A 19,348-nucleotide genomic window follows, 5' to 3' on the forward strand; every position below is an offset into this window, starting at 1 on the left:
TCCGATCTCCAGCGCTTAAACATACATACAAATGTATGTATTTATGCATGTATGTACATTAGGATGGGTCAATTTGTATGAACGATTTTTTCGACTATGCCTTTATATTACTTTGCTGTAGTGTCGTAAAGAAATGCTTAAATTTTGTATAAAAAGGAATTTTTCTTAGAACTTCCATTAGAAGGCGCAACATTGAAGACTTTCACATTTTCTTCGAAACCTATTTTCGCAATTTGACAAACTCCAAATTGATTTTAAACCCATTCTATCTTCGGCTAATTTGCTTAGAATTGCACGTAGAATCCTTCTATGCTATACGCGCATATTTAGTAAAAAAATTGGTCCGCCCTAATGTATGAGGTACAGATATGAATATTTATGTAAGTATATATTTGATCGCTAACACACCTATGTATGTATTCATGTATGTTTGTAGCTCCGTAGAGTCTGCATCTTTAGCTATGTATTTAAGTCAGATTTTCTAAGTTTTTTATATGAGTTTCTTGAGTGCGCCGCATTCGTTTGGTGTCACAGCACCATAATAGATGTCGCCGTCGTGGCATATTCAGTGCCTATAAATAAATTTATTATAGTATTTCCCCCTCTGTAATGACGCGTAGACGCTTTTTTAATTTAGTGAATAAGATCTTTGTCCGTTTGAGATGAGTTGGTCTTGACGGCGGTGAGGTGGCGCAAGAGGGTTAGAACGCTAGCCGTAAAAGAAGGCCAGCAGACCGTTTAAATAAAAAAAAAATGTATACGCCATCGTATTGTATGTGTATGTGTGTAGGAGTGTACCTTGTAGGTAAAATAAAAAATAAAAAAATTCGTTGATATATACTTGATGAAAAATTTATTGAATTGTAAGTGCAGCATTTTCCCTCTTCCCTCTTAAATGCAACACAACGGACAGATTAGTCGTGTCTTAGTGGGCCTCCATCTACGGAGGCAACCTGATAACCTAACCTAACCTAAGGGCAGTATCATCATTAAACAAATATGTATTTATGTCTGAAGATGCTTCTTGCCTAGCTTTCAGGTCAATTTCTTACTTTCTACTCTGTTAATAATGCTAGAAAAAATTTGGATATGATCATCCCATTGACGAAGTCTCGGATGACTGATAAATCTAAATACACCCTTCAAACCTTTTGCAAGATTATTCCGGGCAGGTCGATATTGAAACACCTCGGCCTGAGACGCACGCATAAAATTTAAAAACCGTAGTAGAAAACGTAGCAAATTTCTTAAGAACTGCGTACTCCCTTAAGGAAATTTTACTCAAGGAAATTTCTTAGCCATTTCTTGTATGCCATTTTATATGGAGTTTTTGCTTTTCTTGATAGCTGCATACTGGCCTTTAGAGTAAAAAAAATAATTATTGCCGTTCAGTCATAGCCCGATTTCCGGCAGGGACTTTATCGTGTTTGTTAGTAGTGAAAAGTTTCTTTTTTTATACCTTGTACCATTCAATCAAGCAAGTAACCACTAATACAAAAATCTTTTTTTTAACAATTTTAATCTTTACTCACGCGTAGCTTCTAAATTTATGGCCAATTATTTCTATAAATTAAGCCTTTAGCTTTCGAGAAAAATGCTAAAAGCGTCAACCATACTATGACTGACTGAAGTGAGTATGGTTACCAGTGCAGTATATTACCGATTACCGGTTAATCGTTTGCCTTCTGCAGCACAATTGAAATCATATCTTTATAATTAGACGCTATTTAGAACTTAATAAATTATGTACAAATGAGTGTTAGGTTGTATTTTTTTCTCAATGGCCTATATGTGTAAGTACACACATACATACATAGTATTTAAAAGAAATATAAAGATCTCAGTTGGCGCTAAATTATTTTATATGCTTGTGAATGTAGTGTGTCAATGATTGCGTACATTTGTATTTACATATTTTCAATGTAAATGGCTACATTTATAAATCGACAGCGGGCATGTGTACGTTTGTTACCACGTCATAATATTTATGCGAATATCTAGTATATGACAAAGGTGCGAAAAACACGTTTATAATTTTTTTTTTATTATCATGTATGCATGGTTGGCATACCGGCCGGATTTTTTGTGCAAAATATTATTTGGGAAGAAGGTGTTCATGGTCTCATCTTCCTCTGTATAAGTTCGATCTTTTTTCCATAAACATACATATGCTTTAGGTCCAAATGTGGGCTTAATAAATCGTATACTTATTCCAGAACAGAATTCTCAACTTTTTCAGTTTTTTTTTTTAATTTTTGAAGTGAAACTTTTTTAGCGGCGGTTGGTTGGTTGGGAGTAAATTGGCAAATTCAACGAAAATTGCGCACGGAAAAAGTGAAATGGAAATTGCACGCGAAAGCTGCACACAGAAATTATTGGGACGGAATCAAGTGCTTCCTAAATATGTATATGCAAATGGAATTAATTTAACAAAAACGTGCTAATAAAAGGTTAAAGAACAAGACTTAGATAAAGACCAATACAATAATGAAAGTAAAGGTGAGTACGTAAATAGATAAAGCAAATGATAGCGACAAAGGTAAAAGTAAAAAAAAAAATAAAAACAAAAACAAAACATTGTAAAGATAAATGCAAAAATTAAGATCAAAGTAAATTTAAAAACTTTACTCATATAAAGGCAAAGGTGAAGGGGCATATGTATGTAGATGAAGAAAATGATAACCATAAAAGTAAAAACAAAGATAAACTTAAGAAAAAGATGAGGATAAGGATACCGATAAAAGTAAAAAGGAAGATAAACTTATTAACCTACCTACACTTGCCAGTCGCAGGGAAATGCTTGGTATAATTTTTATGGTTAAATTACTGACAGGCTCAATTTCAAGTCCGTCTCTTCTGGCTGATGTAAGCTTTAATGTTCCGTCACGCGTATCAAGACACTTTTGTCCCATATTTCTGAAAGCCTGTAAAACCAATTTTGAATTGCACGACCCACTCCGTTGCTTATGCCAGGATTTTAACTCTCACTCCAGCACGTTTGATATATCAGATCCGCTTTTCAGCATTAAGAAAGCGATACTCTCCTCTCTCAATAAGTGAATTATTGACATAAATACATAAAATCAGCTGATGAATTTAGTTCTGTAGCTGAACAGTTTTAGATCTCGACACTTAACAAACTCCTGCCTATCGTGACTCGGCACAAAAATTTAAAATATTGGTTCCGTACGTCATGCGGACTGCGCCCCTCGTGCGGTTGGGCGGGAATGGAGGGTAAAAACCGTTGGGATATTATATATAGGAAGAAAGATTAATATACAGGTAATTATAAAGAAAAGGATATAGATAGAGACAGCCTCAACCGGGAACTATTTAGGGATTTTCAGGATTCTCGGTATAATAATCGATATTTTTATTGATTTTGTTATCGAATTTGGTATCCACACTTTTATCAATCTGGTTATCTATATTTTCATCGCGTTTGTTATCGATAATTTTAGTAGTAGTAAGTAGTGAAAGAAAGATTAAAATAAATTGAATTATAAAGAAACGGATATATGATGTGTGTATGTATGTAGAGACACAGACTCAACCTTGAAAAATATTTCGGCATTTTCGGTATTCTCAGGACTTATCGATATAATAATCGATATTTTTGTCGATTTGTTTATAAATATTTTGTTATCAATTTTGGTATCGATATTTTTATCGATTTGGGTATCGATATTTTTTCGATTTTGTTATCGATGCTTTATGAATTTTTTTATTGATTTGGTTATTGATATTGTTATCGATTTTTGGAGATTTTGTTATCGATATTTTTTATAGATTTTGTTATCGATATTTTTATCGATTTACAAAACAGAATACGTTTAAAAAAACAGAATACGTTTAAAAAAACTGCATAAAAATATTTAAAAATATTTTCAAAGGAATCGTAGTAATGAGATTTTTCATGCTATTTTTTTATCTTTTCCAAAGATTGATTTACGAAAAACTTAAATAACTGGGCCAAAACTATTCTGATTTAGGCTTATGGGATCTCAGTAGAAAGGTATTTTCCCAGTATTTCCCAGTTTTGGAGAAGTTAGATTCTGAACTTCAATCGTGATTTCCCAAAAGCCTTCAAATGTAACATAATAATAATAATAATAATAATATATTGGCGCTAACACTTTTGCTAAGTGTTTGGCCGCGCTTCTCCTCCGATTTGTGGCATGCTGCTTGATTTTTTCACACAAAGGGGAGGCATCTACAATTTTACGCCGATTCCAAACGGTGATTGTGTTTTCGTGAGAAACTCTTTTTATGGCAAAAATACACTCGGGGGTTTTCGAGCCGACATGCGACATTAGGTCTGTTCGATGAATGCACTTGCGAAAAGCGTTCGATGAGGCCTTTTCTTGCACAAAACGAATGTATTTTCATGCGCTAAATATCAGAAGTTGTTCGGTACTGTACTGTTCTACACTGTTCGAACAGACCTATATTAATTTATCCGGACGACGGTATGGAGAACTAAACTCATTGCATTTTTTAAAAATAAAAAAATATAAGTGCATTATTTTGAAATTTTCAAAATTCATCAATTTATTCTATTCAATTTAGTTTTGAACTTACTAAAAAGTTTCCGCATTTAATAGATGCCAACACATATTATAAAAGCTTTTGCTTCCACGAAGAAAGAAAAAAAAACTCCAAACCCTTATATTTTGATGTGTATTGATATGTATTGAATATCTTTATCTATGTATGTAGGTATGTACAAATTTATACTCAAAAACTCAGCATTAATTTCAAAATAAATAACCCACCTGAAAAAATAGGCAGAAACACACCCACTGGTAGTATTTGTAGTGCTTTTTATTGTGATCATCACCATCCGAATTGGCGATACCCGGATAGGGTACAGATATGCCCTGCTTCTTACCGAAATGATCACGTAACGTATAAGTCGAATGAATCCAACAATATGTATTGAGTACGTCTTCTGGAATATCTTTGGTATGAACACAATCGATAGGGTTGCCAACATATTGTCTTGTTGTTATAATCAAAGAGAAGGACATCAAAATCATCACAGTAATTGAGTAGTGTAGACGGAATACTGGCGAATCGGTTTTAACGTGACTGACCTTTACAAGGTTTTTCAATCCACGAAATATATCTAACATTTTTCGCTAAACGGCAACGCAACGCGAAATAAATGACTAAAATTGTGGATTTGCTGTGGATCTCCAAGTGTTCATGTGTATGCGTGTGTATGCGTATCTAATAGTTTTTATTTTATTTTATTTTAAATTTCACTTGACTTTTGTGCATTTCTTTTGTTTTTGTGTAAGTATGAAAGTTCTTTCGTCGAATTGTTTCGTTGCGAACTGGAGGCAGAGGAGGCAACAAACCAATTTGTGGTTATCGTCTCGTTGTGCGGCAGTTCTTTCTTTTTCTCGCCGGTCCCATAGTTTTGTTGTGACGTATGCAGAAATCATGTGGATTTTATTATATTTTGCAGATCCCCTCCTGCATTCTTTTATTATTATCGTATAATTTTTTGTTTTATTCACTTCAAAATTCAAGACAGCGGCGCAAAAGTACTTGAAATTTTTATGGTTTTGTGTAAATGAATCGTGCTTGTTCGCGAGTTTTAAAAAATTTTGCATTTTAAATGTTAAAACTTGTTCGTACATTCGCTATATGAATATGTACGTATATGTAGGTATGCAAGTGGCGGCTGTAACACTTCACATTATTATTTCGTTTTCGACTTGGAAAAGTTTCATAAAATAAGGCACACTAAAATTGGCCGACTCGGTATTGCTAAAGATAGAATATGGGGCACTTATGATTTCATATTTCGAAGCTCTTATTTGTTTTCGTTTTATTACTTGAGTTAGATTTGCATGTATCCCGAAAGATTTAGTTAATTAAAAGTTTAAAAAATATACTATGCGAGTTTGTAATAAAATATGATAACCATTCGACGACGGCCCGATCTACGCGGTAAGTACTACATAGGATTGGAAAGCTAAAAAGACAATTTTTAATGAATCATCGCTAATAACCTAAGAAAAAGCTGCCGATTGTACCGGTGAGGCCAAAGTAAACGTATGTCTTAGGCAAAAGCTAATGGCCCCTACATGAACGCACCGTACACCAAAATGGCCCCAGAATTTCGTTGTACATAAGGTTTGGGAAATGTCACGTAAGAAAAACTACCAAAGAAAAGAACAAAACAAGCTCGGATGATTAGATACCCTCTATTTAAGATTCGAGAGAATAAACCTTTAATGTCGGCCACCTTTTTATTCGCTTAAACGAAATCTGCATGAGAAGGATAGCTGTCATAGAGACAAGTCTTTCGTCGGCTTCCAGCATATGAAGACTATGACTTAGGCTATCTATGGAGGGAAACCAGAGCGATCGCATTGTGATAAATGGAGCGCACACTTCCAGTGTTTTAGAGAAAAAGCATTGACTTGGATCATCAAATATATTTTCGAAACCAAGAGCTGCTTTCACATTCAAAAGGCAAGAAACTCGCTTCGAGATACAATTCGGATTCCTCTAAGATCCCCTTTCAGAGAAAAGCATTGACATCTACCATATCCTATCCTTAAGGTAATGGGCAAGGAAATTCGCCAGCCTATAATATTTTTCATACCTTCTCCTTCCTTGTCAAAGGTACTATATATATGGAAATTTTCTTTAAATCGGATCTCAAATACTATTTTTTCACAGCTTTTATGGGGATCTACCTGTATGTGAAAGATAAACACAAGGCTAACAGGTTATAGCAGCTGGAACATGTTCCAATAGTTTACCCAGGGTTGGATGAACGCAGGAATTACTCCTTGGCGCACGTTGGTAGTTACTTTCTCCATAAAATCATGGAAAATTCTTTAAATCATTCTCGACTCGGAAAGGACTGGGAAAAATTATCAAATCCTGTTGAGCGAAAACGACCATTCAACTAGGTATTAAAGATGAAAATACATCCAACAAAAATCGATCATTTAATTGGCAGTTTTGAGTTGTTCCATGCCGGTTCGAGTTGTTACGTAAAACTACGATTCATACAACACTGACTTCAAGCGACCTTTGAATACTACTGATACCAATTTCCCACTAGCCAACAACTTAGTTGGATATTTCAAAACATGTCGAAACTTGAACTTTCTGCTTCTCTCAGACCACTGTGCAGAGCTTATTATTTTTTGGCACAATCTATTTTGACACTCCATAGTCGACCAATGGGACAACGATATCCGGAATTGAACAGGAAAGTCAAACATACCTGCCGTTGGAAGAAAAATTTAGCTAAAATGCTTGAGTGCGATGAGCTCAAAATTCAGGCCGACTTAAAAAGTTTTTGTCTCAGCTTGCCGGGTCAGAATAGCCTGAACTCTTACTATTTTGGCCCGCCGTTCCATTAAAAGAACCGATATGTTTCAAACAGATGCTTCTATAGAATTCAACATGTCTTTTTTAATATAACAGTTATGAAAAACATGTGACTTTAAAGAATATTACTTAAAAAGGTGTACAAAATCAACAACGAATCTGAACGTTTAGAATGTTTCTCTGCTCAACTGCTCGCTTAACTGATGGATATGTGAAAACAGAAGCTGTATGAGTATGTAATTGAAATCGAATGCCTCGTGTAAAAATATTTTATTATGGCCAAAATACTGAGCCTGAATTAGGTAGGGCAAAAACGAAATTTAATTGTTTTTGGCTCCTTTTCCTGGTTGGGAGTTTGAAATTTTCCTGGACATGGCGTATACGCCATTTTTTAAACTTTTGGTTTTCAAAAGTACATGTACATATGTACTTATGTTACCATTACGAAATTTCGTCAACTTTCTTTAGTTTCTGAGGAACACCAGGGCAAAGTTTATTTTTCAACCTGCGTGCAAATGTAAATATTTACAAGTTTTGTTGATTTTTGTTTTAATTTTTGAAGGGAACCAAACACACAATCACACACATTTCTAGCACTACCGAGTGGTATTGTGCAGTTTACACAGTGTTACAAGGGCAAATTTGTATGTAAATACCCATACACATGCTCACAGTTTTTTGTTCCTGCCATTGTGAAATTTTAAGCAAATAAATGAACTAATTTATTGCTGATAGCTGGTATATATTTTGCTACAAAAAGTGATATATGGAGTTTCCTTTCCAATAATTTTTTTTTTGCAATGCAAGACATTGAGTGCGGAATTTTTGTGCTCTTTTCAAAAACTGTAATTTTTTTACGAAAACAAAAATTACGTATGCCATTTTTACCACAAATAGGTGTATAATTCTCTATTAAAAACACTGAAATGGCTCAAAGACAAAAAAAAAACTCTTGTTCGAATTTCAATAACAAGCCATGAATAATATGAATATCAGTGAAAATTTGCCCACGGCATATTTTTTTCCTGAGTGTCTATTTTAAACATATTTATGTATGTTTTCAAAAAATACTTAACCATGTATCTACCATACCCCGTTGTGCCTGCGTATGAGTGTAATACGAGTATAGTCAATTGAATAATTTATTTTGATAAATAAGTAAATCAGAAGTCTATAAATTCAGCGACCCCAACTGGAATGATTTTTGGAACAGCACTAAACCACGAAATCTACGTCATGATAAGCTTATAAAAAACAACACTGAAATTTGTGTTATTAGTATGTTTACATTAACTCTTGCGTAATCAGCGGTCATAAAACTTGTGTGGAAAGATCTCATGGATTCGCGTGTTCCCCATGTACACTGAATCAGAATACTAACATACATGTACCTACATTAGACTGTTCCAAGTATATATTGAAAAAAAAAAAAACTGTTTTTGCAAATATTGTATTTATTACAAGGCCGCAAAACCAGATTTTTTCTAGTAGAAAAATTTTTGTATATCCTGAAATGTTGCAATTGTAGAGCATTTTTTAACTGGTCTGACAGGGCGTATAAGGAACATTAAAAGAAAAAGTTTTCAGGACATACTCAAATTTTTATACGAGAAAACTACCTTCGTAATAAACAAAAATTCGGGGATCAGCAAAAATTGCTTAGGCAACAAAATACCTCCGTTGAAAAATACCCTTTGAAATTTGTATCTTTCAATATCCTCAAATATATTGACAGGATTTAAATTAAACTAAGATCCTTCAAAATGCATTCAAAATTAAAAATCTTGAAGCATGGTATTTTTAAAGGAAAATTTTCACATGTTCCAAAAGGATAATTGAAAAAAAAATTTTAACTAATCTTGTTTCGAGTTCTTCTTTCAATTGATACCCACATATATACTTATATATATATATATATGTTACCGTCTTATACAGAAGTAAATGAGCAAATAGACAAAACTCGCGACTCTCTGTTACATTTTATGGAACTGATCATATTGAGAAACGGGCCCTTATTTTGATAAGTTTGACTGCAAGTCGACACGGGTGCCGTGGCCCGAATTGCCGGAAATTTTATTAGGATAGTTTTTAATACAAAACCAATAAAATGAGGGCGTATGCGTTAATTAAATACAACTTTGGTCTTTTTTGGGACAGGCTAATATACATACATATATGGTTACATTAAAAAAGCATGTGGCATGCCAATCTAAGGAATGCTTTCTTGTTCAAAGGTCGAAGCCAATTAATTCCGATTTTGCACTGTTTGACGATTAGCTTTTATTTGTTTGCTATTCATTGTTTTTTTTTTTAAATAAGGAAATAGTTTTTGGCTATTTCAAACAAAACCTAAATGTATAAAATATCTTTGGCCATTTATGAACACTACGTTTCTGAAATAAAAAGCGCTTTTTGATTTTGACTAAATTTAGCTGAGTTTAAAATCATATACATATCTTTAGAACGAAAGTAGACAGAGCAAGACCGAAACGAGATTTTGAAAACACAGAGTTTTTTATATTTTCTCGCACGTCTATTTTATGTTTTTACCTATTTTTAATCACTCACACCTCAGAAAAAGTGCATCATGCTACAGCCGAGATATGACGATTTTCTACTATATTGAAGAGGATTTCTCTTAGATCAATTAGGACGCATAAATATAGGGTAGGAATTCCTCAACAAGTTTGAGAGTGTATGACAGTCATTGATCAGATATAAATCGGTTACGTAGACACGAACTTCGTGGGACGGGTATGTCGCTGTTGTAACCCATTTTAAAATAAATCAGCGCAAGGATTTTCTTTTCAAACTAAAGCGCTTTGCAAGGCATTTTCGAAAAAAATTATTTTTTGGCCGGACCTAGGGGTCGCTTTTTCCCATTATTCGGTGACACCTTCATTCGGCAATAAAAAACGAGTTTAACGGAATAATCACAAGGCTTGCTTAGCAAAAGTTTAATGTCTTTTGCCTTTTATTTACTGAAATTAGAGCAATACCTTAGAGTAATAAAATCTAAGATCTAGTGGGTAAGTATTAGAACAAGGCACTTGAGGTCAATGAACTTTGAAAGAAAACCAATTGCCTCCCTGAGACAAAAATACAACGACTACTTTGATATCCACTGTAAATACCGAAGATAAAAATGTAAATAAATAGGCACACCCTACGTTCGAACCGGAAAAGAAAACCATATTTCGTAGCAAAATGAAAAGAGTACAGATAGTTGATTCTTCGTAAATCACTGGTTCTGTACTAGAAAAGCCTTGGTTTTGGATTTTTCGAAAATCGCGATATTAAATTTTTTGTATTCTAAACTACTACTCAACTTTTTTTTCAATATAAACAAATCTCATTACTATTTTACTAAGCAAAGGCAAGAGGCGTCACAGCTCAGTAGTGCTTTACCAACACAGTTTATTACAATAACTAAACTTGATCTCAATCTACTTCCAAATCTGCAAGAAAAATAGAAAATAACTATACTTAATAGTTATGTTTAATGAGCCGCTCTTGGTTACGCCAGGTTAAGATATGTAACAAAATTGCGTTTCATGAGGATTTTCCTTCCTCTAACTTACTCTACTTTTTGTTTCATGACGACTTTCACGCTCCAACTTTTTTGATGGAGTAACTTAGAGCAAGCAAACATACACACACTTTACAATTGGTGAATTTAACTGTCAATAAATCAGCCGTTTTGAGAATTTCTGCCTGAAAAGTGTTTCATAAGATACCTGATCTGAGTTGCTCTAACTTGTTCGATTATTTTTCGGTGAGCTACTCTATTCCGCTCTAACTTGAGCTGCTCTACATTTTTTTCGGTCTCATTAAACACAACTAAAGAGCACAGAAAACCGCTGGTCCAGGTGTTCGCAAAGATAACAGACCAGGGTCCGAAAATATTCATTGCTTTCTAAATGTTAATCAAAAGATCTACGCGGCGCAGAAACTCTGTATACGGAATGAAAAGTCAATTTTCTCATTAACGTTAAGAGATATTAAATGTAAAAATATGGAAAATCAAAACTAATAACACCACCTACGTCTCCTTCAAAAATGACATCCACCGTACAGTTTCGGATTAATTCGACCTTAAACTTCAAAGTTAATTTTCTCAAAACCGTGTTTTGTAACATTCGACATCCGTTTTCTGAGACGACGATATGTTGAAAGGTTTAAACAATTTTCATTTTTTTATTTAATTTTAGTTTTTTTTTTCTACAAAAAAGTTGTTTATTTTTTAACAAAACTCGAATAAATCCAAGTTAAAGACTGGTTGCAATGTTTGAAAAAAAAATCAAAAACTATAATGAAGAGCGTGTTTGAAGTAGCTAGCCCTTAACGATCTTGTGTATTTTTTTCCATACAATGTATATATGTATGTTCGAAAATTATTCTAAAAAATCTAACTAAAGGGCTGGAAATTTACACGAGAGTTTATTGCACATAGTTTTAATCTTAGACTTATATGGTTTTTGTCAAAGCAATATATATATATTTACAAATGGCTCACTAAAAATAAAAAGCAAAAACAAAATTGTTAAAACTTGTCAACATGTGGTGCGCTTATTTTTATGACACGGGGTGTATAATGTAATGCCTTCATGTATAAACCAACTAAGATATACTTTTATTATACCCAAAAATGCTAGATCGCCTAGAAAGTCCAGGCGAGAACACGCTAGTCGAAGATTAAGTAGAGGGCATCAAAAAATACTTAAATTTCTTTTCCACTGTAACAATAAAGCGCGTTTAAATATTTAGTAAATGAACTTATCCCTCAGTGTCTATCCAACTTAGACTCACGAATAGGCTAAACATCTAACGCTTCCTTAGACAACAACTTGTTGCTACATGGAAAATAAGAGGCACGTTTGAGAGCAAACTAAAGTAAAATCACAATATGCCATGACTTAACGGTGCTGCTTTGACTTCTAAGGAGGATTGAAAACGCCCATAGCTGATACATATCGGTACATAGTGGAGTTCCAACGAATGCGCACGGCATAAATACGCCCCCTTTGGCTACCTTAGGACCGGTTAAGACAGACTTTTCTTCTAACACAATCATCAATATCTGCGCCAGAAACGCTACAAAGCCTAGAATGCTATACGTAAATATGATGAAATATTTGACTATTTCAAAATACAGTCGAAAAGTAAGCGAACCTACATACTTATATGCAAACAAATTTCCTTTGGGTTAATATTTCATTTTTATAGGAAATAGCAATCATATTTAACAAGTCTATTTCTCTAGCATGAGCGTATTCACTTCTCGCTTAGTTCTATTTAAAGTTACACATACAGCGGAGGAGGGTTACGCCATGCATTCAACTGGAAAGTCCAACAAAAATCAAAAACCACAAAATTTACAAATATACATGCACACTAACAGATAGATATAGACGTATTCTATGTATGTATGTACATATATGCATGAGTGTCCGCATGTCTGACTCTTCACTGTCCAAATACGCGATCTGCACTAAATTTAATTGAATTGTTTAGCTGAATTCAAGAACAAATTCATGGCGGCGTGAATGAAAAATCATTCTTCTTGTTAATTCGTGACTAATTGTTTTTTCCGCAAAAAAGCAAAAAATAAAATGAAAAAGGAATACTATGACAATATGTAGAAAAAAAAACCGCAAATGTTTTTCGTAACATGTGGTTTTGCGATTTTCCTTAAATTTTTGTGTGTGAAATTACATGCGTTGAGGCCCAGTTTTGGCGTAGTGAAATTTTTATATACTTGCACTGTATTTTCGAAAAATCCACACACGATTACTTTATGTAAACACATTTTTGGTTTTTTGTTGATTTTTAAATATTCGAGGCATTCGCGTATTGCTTGACATGCTTTTTTTTATTCATAGAACGCGGCGGACGTGGCAGCTGAGGCGCAGGGCGGCGACACAACGTAAATAAACAGACTACACCACAATTTCAATATTTTTTACTTTGGTCAGATTTCACTTTGTATTTCATTTGCTTTTTATTCGATACAAAATTAAAGCTTTCTTAACAACCTGACTCGTGCGAATTTTTGTTTAAGTTTTTTTTTTTTTTACAAAACCAACGCATTGCATTTTAAACTGCAGATTTTCTTCATACTTCAGACAACACAACAAAACAATGCACCATCACTAACGAGCGCACGCAACCAGAAATTCCATCTCGGCGATCTCCATTTGCTGCCATTGCAGCCGATCGCCGCGGATCGCCTCCAAGTAGATATGTGCACACCACCACCCTTCCGCATTGCCTCGGCGGAGTCGTGGAAACTCAAACATTGTTTTTATTTCAACATACTCTGCGTGGAAATGTAAATACGCGAACGTAAACGTAATGCAGTTTACGCTTTCGGCGCAAAGTATTGATCGCTGAAGGCGCACATAAATTCGATGAGGCCAACAAACATAAATATAAATATAAATTCATACGCGTAGGCAAATACGAGCACTATGAAAAAAAAACATGCGGCGGCTGGCAGTGGTTGAGGGTGTTATCGCAAAATTGTAAACTTCACAGGCGGCGGCGTCGGGACATCGACTTCGCTGAGTCCATTCATAGGAGAACGCTTCCACAATAGACATAGCACAAGCTGCTTTTAGAGCGATCTACATTATGGCCAGCCCTATATTAGCACCATCACTTTTTTTTTATTACTCGGCGATTGCCTGCTCCGGATCGCACAACCGACACGCGTTCATTCCGATACCCAAATAAACACTGTTCGTTCATTTGCGCCCATGAAGGCATCTCAGCCACGTCAACATCAGCTACAGCATCTGAAACTCTTCTAAGATTTTCATCTCTTGGACCCAGCGTCAGCTGCGCGAGCATATTGGAAAACTTAAGTATTTTTTTTTTGTAATATGTGGAAAATTAGTTTTTACGCACACAGCAGTGTATGTATGTACGACGCGTGAGCGCGCGATATCTCTTTTTTTCTTTCTTTCTTTCTAAATTCCAATATGAACTCTTTGTGCCGCTAAAAGTTGGCTGCTAGCACGTGTTTTATGAAAATTGGCGCTAATTGTATGCTAAATGCCACGAGTGCTCTTTGACTTTCTCTTTTCTAACTGAGTGCAATTATTCGTGCAATGCTTGCTAATTTCACGCTATTCGATATATCCCGACATGGCGGTACGGATACTAGGAGCAACTCTTAAATGAGATGCATACTTCCGATCTGATGTGCGCCTCCGAATCGAATGACAATGTTTGCCGGCTATATGAACTATTTTGGCTACAGCATTTTTACCAGACCAGCACAATAGAGTAGACAACATCCGTTGTTACTTTGTTTCTTGTATATCTTAAATTATAATGAGTTTGAAAATACACAAAGAAATAAACCAGGCAATAACAGCGCGACTGGAAGCAGAAGGATTTGAATGTATGTGTCGGAGCGTATGATATGATGGTGTCGCCGCTGCTTTGTGAAAACAATACACTCAATACACTTTTCATTGTGATAGTTAAAACAAACTGCGATTCTAAGGGTAGGCCGGAAAGCCAGTTAACGCTGTATGCACAGTGACCCAAGTGTAGTAAAATTACCGAAATTTTTTTTGTCAGGTTTAACGAAAATTATGCTGTTATTTGTAGTCCTTGTGATCTGAGGCATCGACGGAATGATTTTTCAACGCTCGATTGTTCTATTCTCACACAGAGGTGTGTCGATCGGGCCGTCTCTTGGTCTAATTTGGCTTTCCTTGGTGACTAAATCTCATGAAATTCAAACCTATATAAAGCTATTTTCAGGTCAGGGCTTACCTGAAACTGATGGGCCGAAACTGGACATTCGACCTAAACTGTGTAAAGTGGATGTGTGAAGCCGTCTCCAAACTCATTCTAACTTATGTTGTGCCCCTCTGGGGGAAGAAGGCAGAAGTGAGGTGCACGCATGCCAAACTCAGCAAGCTACAACGGGTGAGCATCGATGGTGCGATGAGAACAACACCAACTGCCGCTCTCGAGGTGCTTCTTGACCTGCCTTCCCCACATATTCTAATCAAGAAAGATGCTCCACTATTTACAACAAGGCTCATGTCCGGAGACAATGTGAAAGACAAGACGCTCATACACCCTTTCGCCTTTAGGTTCATAGTTAGAACAAGAGGACTGCCCTCGCATTAGATTTGTGCACCTGTGCCTTCGAAAATTTAACTACACACAGAATTTCAACTGGGACAACTAACGACCTAAACTCCAGAAGGACAACCATCTTTGATATGCTGCGGCTCCAAGACGAACCACGGCGTCAGAGCAGGAGTCTACGGCATACACCCCAGAAGCTCCTTTCCAGCAGAATGGTGCAAGGTAACTCTGTATTTGAGGCCGAGGTGCATGCCTTTCACTTACGTCTGAGGCAGTACGTAGAAAGTGTGCCAACCAACACACACATTTACACTCGAAGAGCAGAGCGGCGCTCCTCATTCTTAAAGCGCACGTGGTCAACTCAAAGCGGGCGTAGGATTGCCTTCAGAGTTTAATACTTATTGCATACGGCAACGGAGTGGAATTAGGGGAAATGAAGTGGCAGATATTCTCGCCAGAAAAGGGGCTGCACAGGGGTTCATAGGCCAAAACCTTTACTGGCCTGCCGTTTTACGAAACTATTATATCTGGATGAATAATGGAGCGCAATATTACTGGACAAATACGGAAATTAACAGACAGTCTAAGTCCTTCCTAAGCATGGAGTAGGAATTGTTACAAGTTTTCTTACTGACCACTATACGGTAATGACACATAGAGGTTGCTAATTCTGATCAGTGTAGATTATCCCACTAGGACCATGTATCGCTTCCTATCATCACCTTACCTTGATGGCATTTTGAATATTCAGGTCCTCTAATATTTGAGTCTAGCATCGGACAATGTATCCGTATAGAGGAGATGCTCGGTCTCGAACTCGGAGATGCTAAAGGTCGACACAGCTGTAAAATCCTAAATAATATGGGTCTGGATATTGTCCATGTCCTTCAACACTTATGTAAGTGAGTGAGTCTGGTATTGAACCAAGTATCCATACTCATGGTAGAGGACGACTGAGTGATTCTCTTTTCCTAATGGAAAGAGGCATGCATCTTTCCTGAGGGACTTCGTTGTGCTTTAAATGGACCTCAATTGTCCTACAGTTGTAAATTTATAGGGAAGGACCTGTTTAGACTCGTTTCTTTTCTCATGGACGTTCTAGCCAAGATCAAGGCAATCGTACAGCTCAGTTTTGGGATGATCTGGACATAGTCGAACATATAAAAGTATAGCGACTGCACCGTCTTGGACATATGTGTGTATGTGGATGATAAAATAAATAAATATTCGGTGCTTGCATATTTTTCTACTCGTTTGGCAAAGATTCTCCGCCAATATGCAGTGTGTCACACAAACCGAGGGATATATAGTTTTACGCCAACTCCGAACAGCAATTTCATTTTTATGATAAGTTTTTTCAGGGCTATTAGAAAACAATTTTATTTTTGAATGTGGCTTGAACCATGAATCGTACCCTGGACCTACCGAGTGCCAATAGGCACCATCAACTCCTCGAATAACGCTCCAGTGAAAATATATTTAGCCTCGGCGCCCATGGATGCACAGCGAAACAAATTAAGTTGGTATTGAAAACTGGCGTGGCTTCCCAAGTGAGAGGGACAGTTGAAGAAGTTATGTGCTCTCTGTAGTGCCAAATGAGAATAAAAAGAAGGAACAGTGTAGCATTTCCTACATAATCGCCCACCATTTTGTAGGAACAATACTAAATTTTAGGTTAGTTTTTTTTTCTGGTCTAACATACATTGTTAACTCTCGAACTGTTATCTAACCAATATGTGAACTAAATATTATATACATACATATGTACATGGGCATAGTCAGAATGACATTATTCGTATGTATACTCGTAGTTAAGACCCACTGTAACATAAACCATCACTTTTTTTCTGAATAGTAAAAAATTTAACAATATGCTGCCATCATTCATTTGACCATCGGATTTCCATTGGTACGGAGAAGAGTATCGGCTCACATACACAGAAACGGTAAATTATGCAGCACTCATACATACATACTTTGGAGCATTGTGGACCGCAGCGATCCATGTAATTTTCGCTTATGATTATTACTTACTATCAACACTTTAACATATTTACGCATGCGTGCACAGGATATTCTTCATTTTATATTTGCATCTTGTCTGCTCGTCAGAGAATATCAATACAATAACAATGCATGCATAGCAACAATTATGGAAAACATTGCCCCTAAATACGTGTGCATTAGGGCGGGTCGATTTGTAAATAATTAACAGAGGCGCATCGCGGTTATGATTATTTAGGTAATTTCAAGCATTTTTGCCCAAAAAACCATAAGTCTAAAATGAATTTCGAACACATTTTGGCTAGTTTTCAATACAGCTGTCTTAACAGGTGAGCCACTTTTTGAAAAAAAAAAATAGATAGAAAAAATCGCTGGCACGAAATTAATTTTAGACCTATGGTTTCTTAGGCAAAAATGCTTGAAATTACCCAAATAGCCATAATCGCGATGTGCCTTTGATGCAAAAAATTTTACCCGCTCTAGTGTGCATACATATATGTACATACATACTTTTAAAAATATGTGTTCAAGTACTTATATATGCTAATATGTATCTTTGTATGCATAGTACATATTTACGTTAGCATTTATGCGCTACTCCCGGATGACCGTCTGCGTTTACGACACGACAAAATGTCAGCCATTCAAAAAGGACTTGACGCGTGCCAACGCGCATCATAACTCGCACGCAATACATCCTTATGGGCGTTACGCATGAGTCGCAAATGATTAAGATGCAGCTGTAGCCACGCGACATGGAATGACGACTTCCGTACTAAATAGGATGTTACAATAGCAACAAATACAAATAGGAGCAATTGGAATTGAGGCATCAAAAACATGTCACGCAAACAAATTTGCTGTCATCAGTGAAAGCCTTATGCAAACATTTATATTTAAGAATGGTCGCATGTTTGTTGCATCTCATGTATGTACATTAAAGTAAAAGTGATTCGAAAATATGTAAATAAAATATGTACTAAAAGTTTGGTGGATTCCAATTCTTAATATGTGTACACTGTACGTATATTGGGCCCTAAGGAGGAGGTCTCGTCATATTGTAGGACTGTAAATATTTATTTATTTATTTAGTTCTTTCCTTACAGACTAATAATGTCAAAGGTAGGTATTTACGTATGTATTTAACAAGTATAAAACATAAGAAATCTTGAAAAAATTATGAGTATCTTATTTTGATAAATCATTAAAAATCTATAGCATATATTCCAAGACTCAGTGAAAGAGCGCAGCAAGCGTCTGGAATATTTTAAGTGAACACGTCCGGAGCCGTCTTAAGGTGGCCAAAACTAGTGGCTTATGCAGACGACATAGACGTAGTAATAACAAGTATGTACCTAGACACTATCAGTAATGTAATGAAAGTCATTGACCAATAGGCATCTCGAGCAGACAAAACTGACCTTATACTTTTCACAAGAAGATATGCAGTGTGGAGACCCCCGAGGAGAAGGGACAGCGTAAGCGAATGAAACCTAGTCGTAGATCTCTAAAAATGTTCGGGGACGGCCCAAAAATGGTACCGGGGGTGGGTGACGGGAACTGAACGTCAGGCGGCAGTAAGGTCGTCTGGCCATTGCAGCATAATTCAAGCAGACGTTTTCGCAATGAGGATAGCAGAAGAGCTAACTTACACCAAAACAACAATCAATCAGGCCGGCCGCGGACAGAATGATGCATATTCCCGGCCACAAGGGAAATATAATAAAGGTAATAAAATGGCGCCACCAATCTGACTCTCGAACAGAGAAACTACATTCGTAGATTACTCCAACATTCGTATAACGAAATAGACCATATCATGACTAGGCATTTCAGGGCTAGATGGAATGGTGACAGGTAACAAGATCGA

At 36.0% G+C, this 19,348-nt stretch overlaps 1 protein-coding gene across 1 annotated transcript in view; it reads right to left on the reverse strand.

The window, feature by feature from the left end:
* Window positions 1-5,246, reverse strand: part of LOC118734449 (innexin shaking-B-like) — a 34,423-nt gene extending 29,177 nt beyond the window's left edge. Inside the window, exon 1 of the mRNA XM_036464169.1 lies at window positions 4,776-5,246. Within this exon, the coding sequence (XP_036320062.1) occupies window positions 4,776-5,135 (360 nt within the window). The 5' untranslated portion in view covers window positions 5,136-5,246. The remainder of the gene's footprint in view (window positions 1-4,775) is intronic.
* Window positions 5,247-19,348: the final 14,102 nt, after the last annotated feature.

The sequence above is a fragment of the Rhagoletis pomonella genome, unplaced genomic scaffold (genome assembly GCF_013731165.1).
Source record: "Rhagoletis pomonella isolate Grant_MI unplaced genomic scaffold, Rhpom_1.0 Rhpom_scaffold_00002, whole genome shotgun sequence".
NCBI lineage: Eukaryota > Metazoa > Arthropoda > Insecta > Diptera > Tephritidae > Rhagoletis > Rhagoletis pomonella.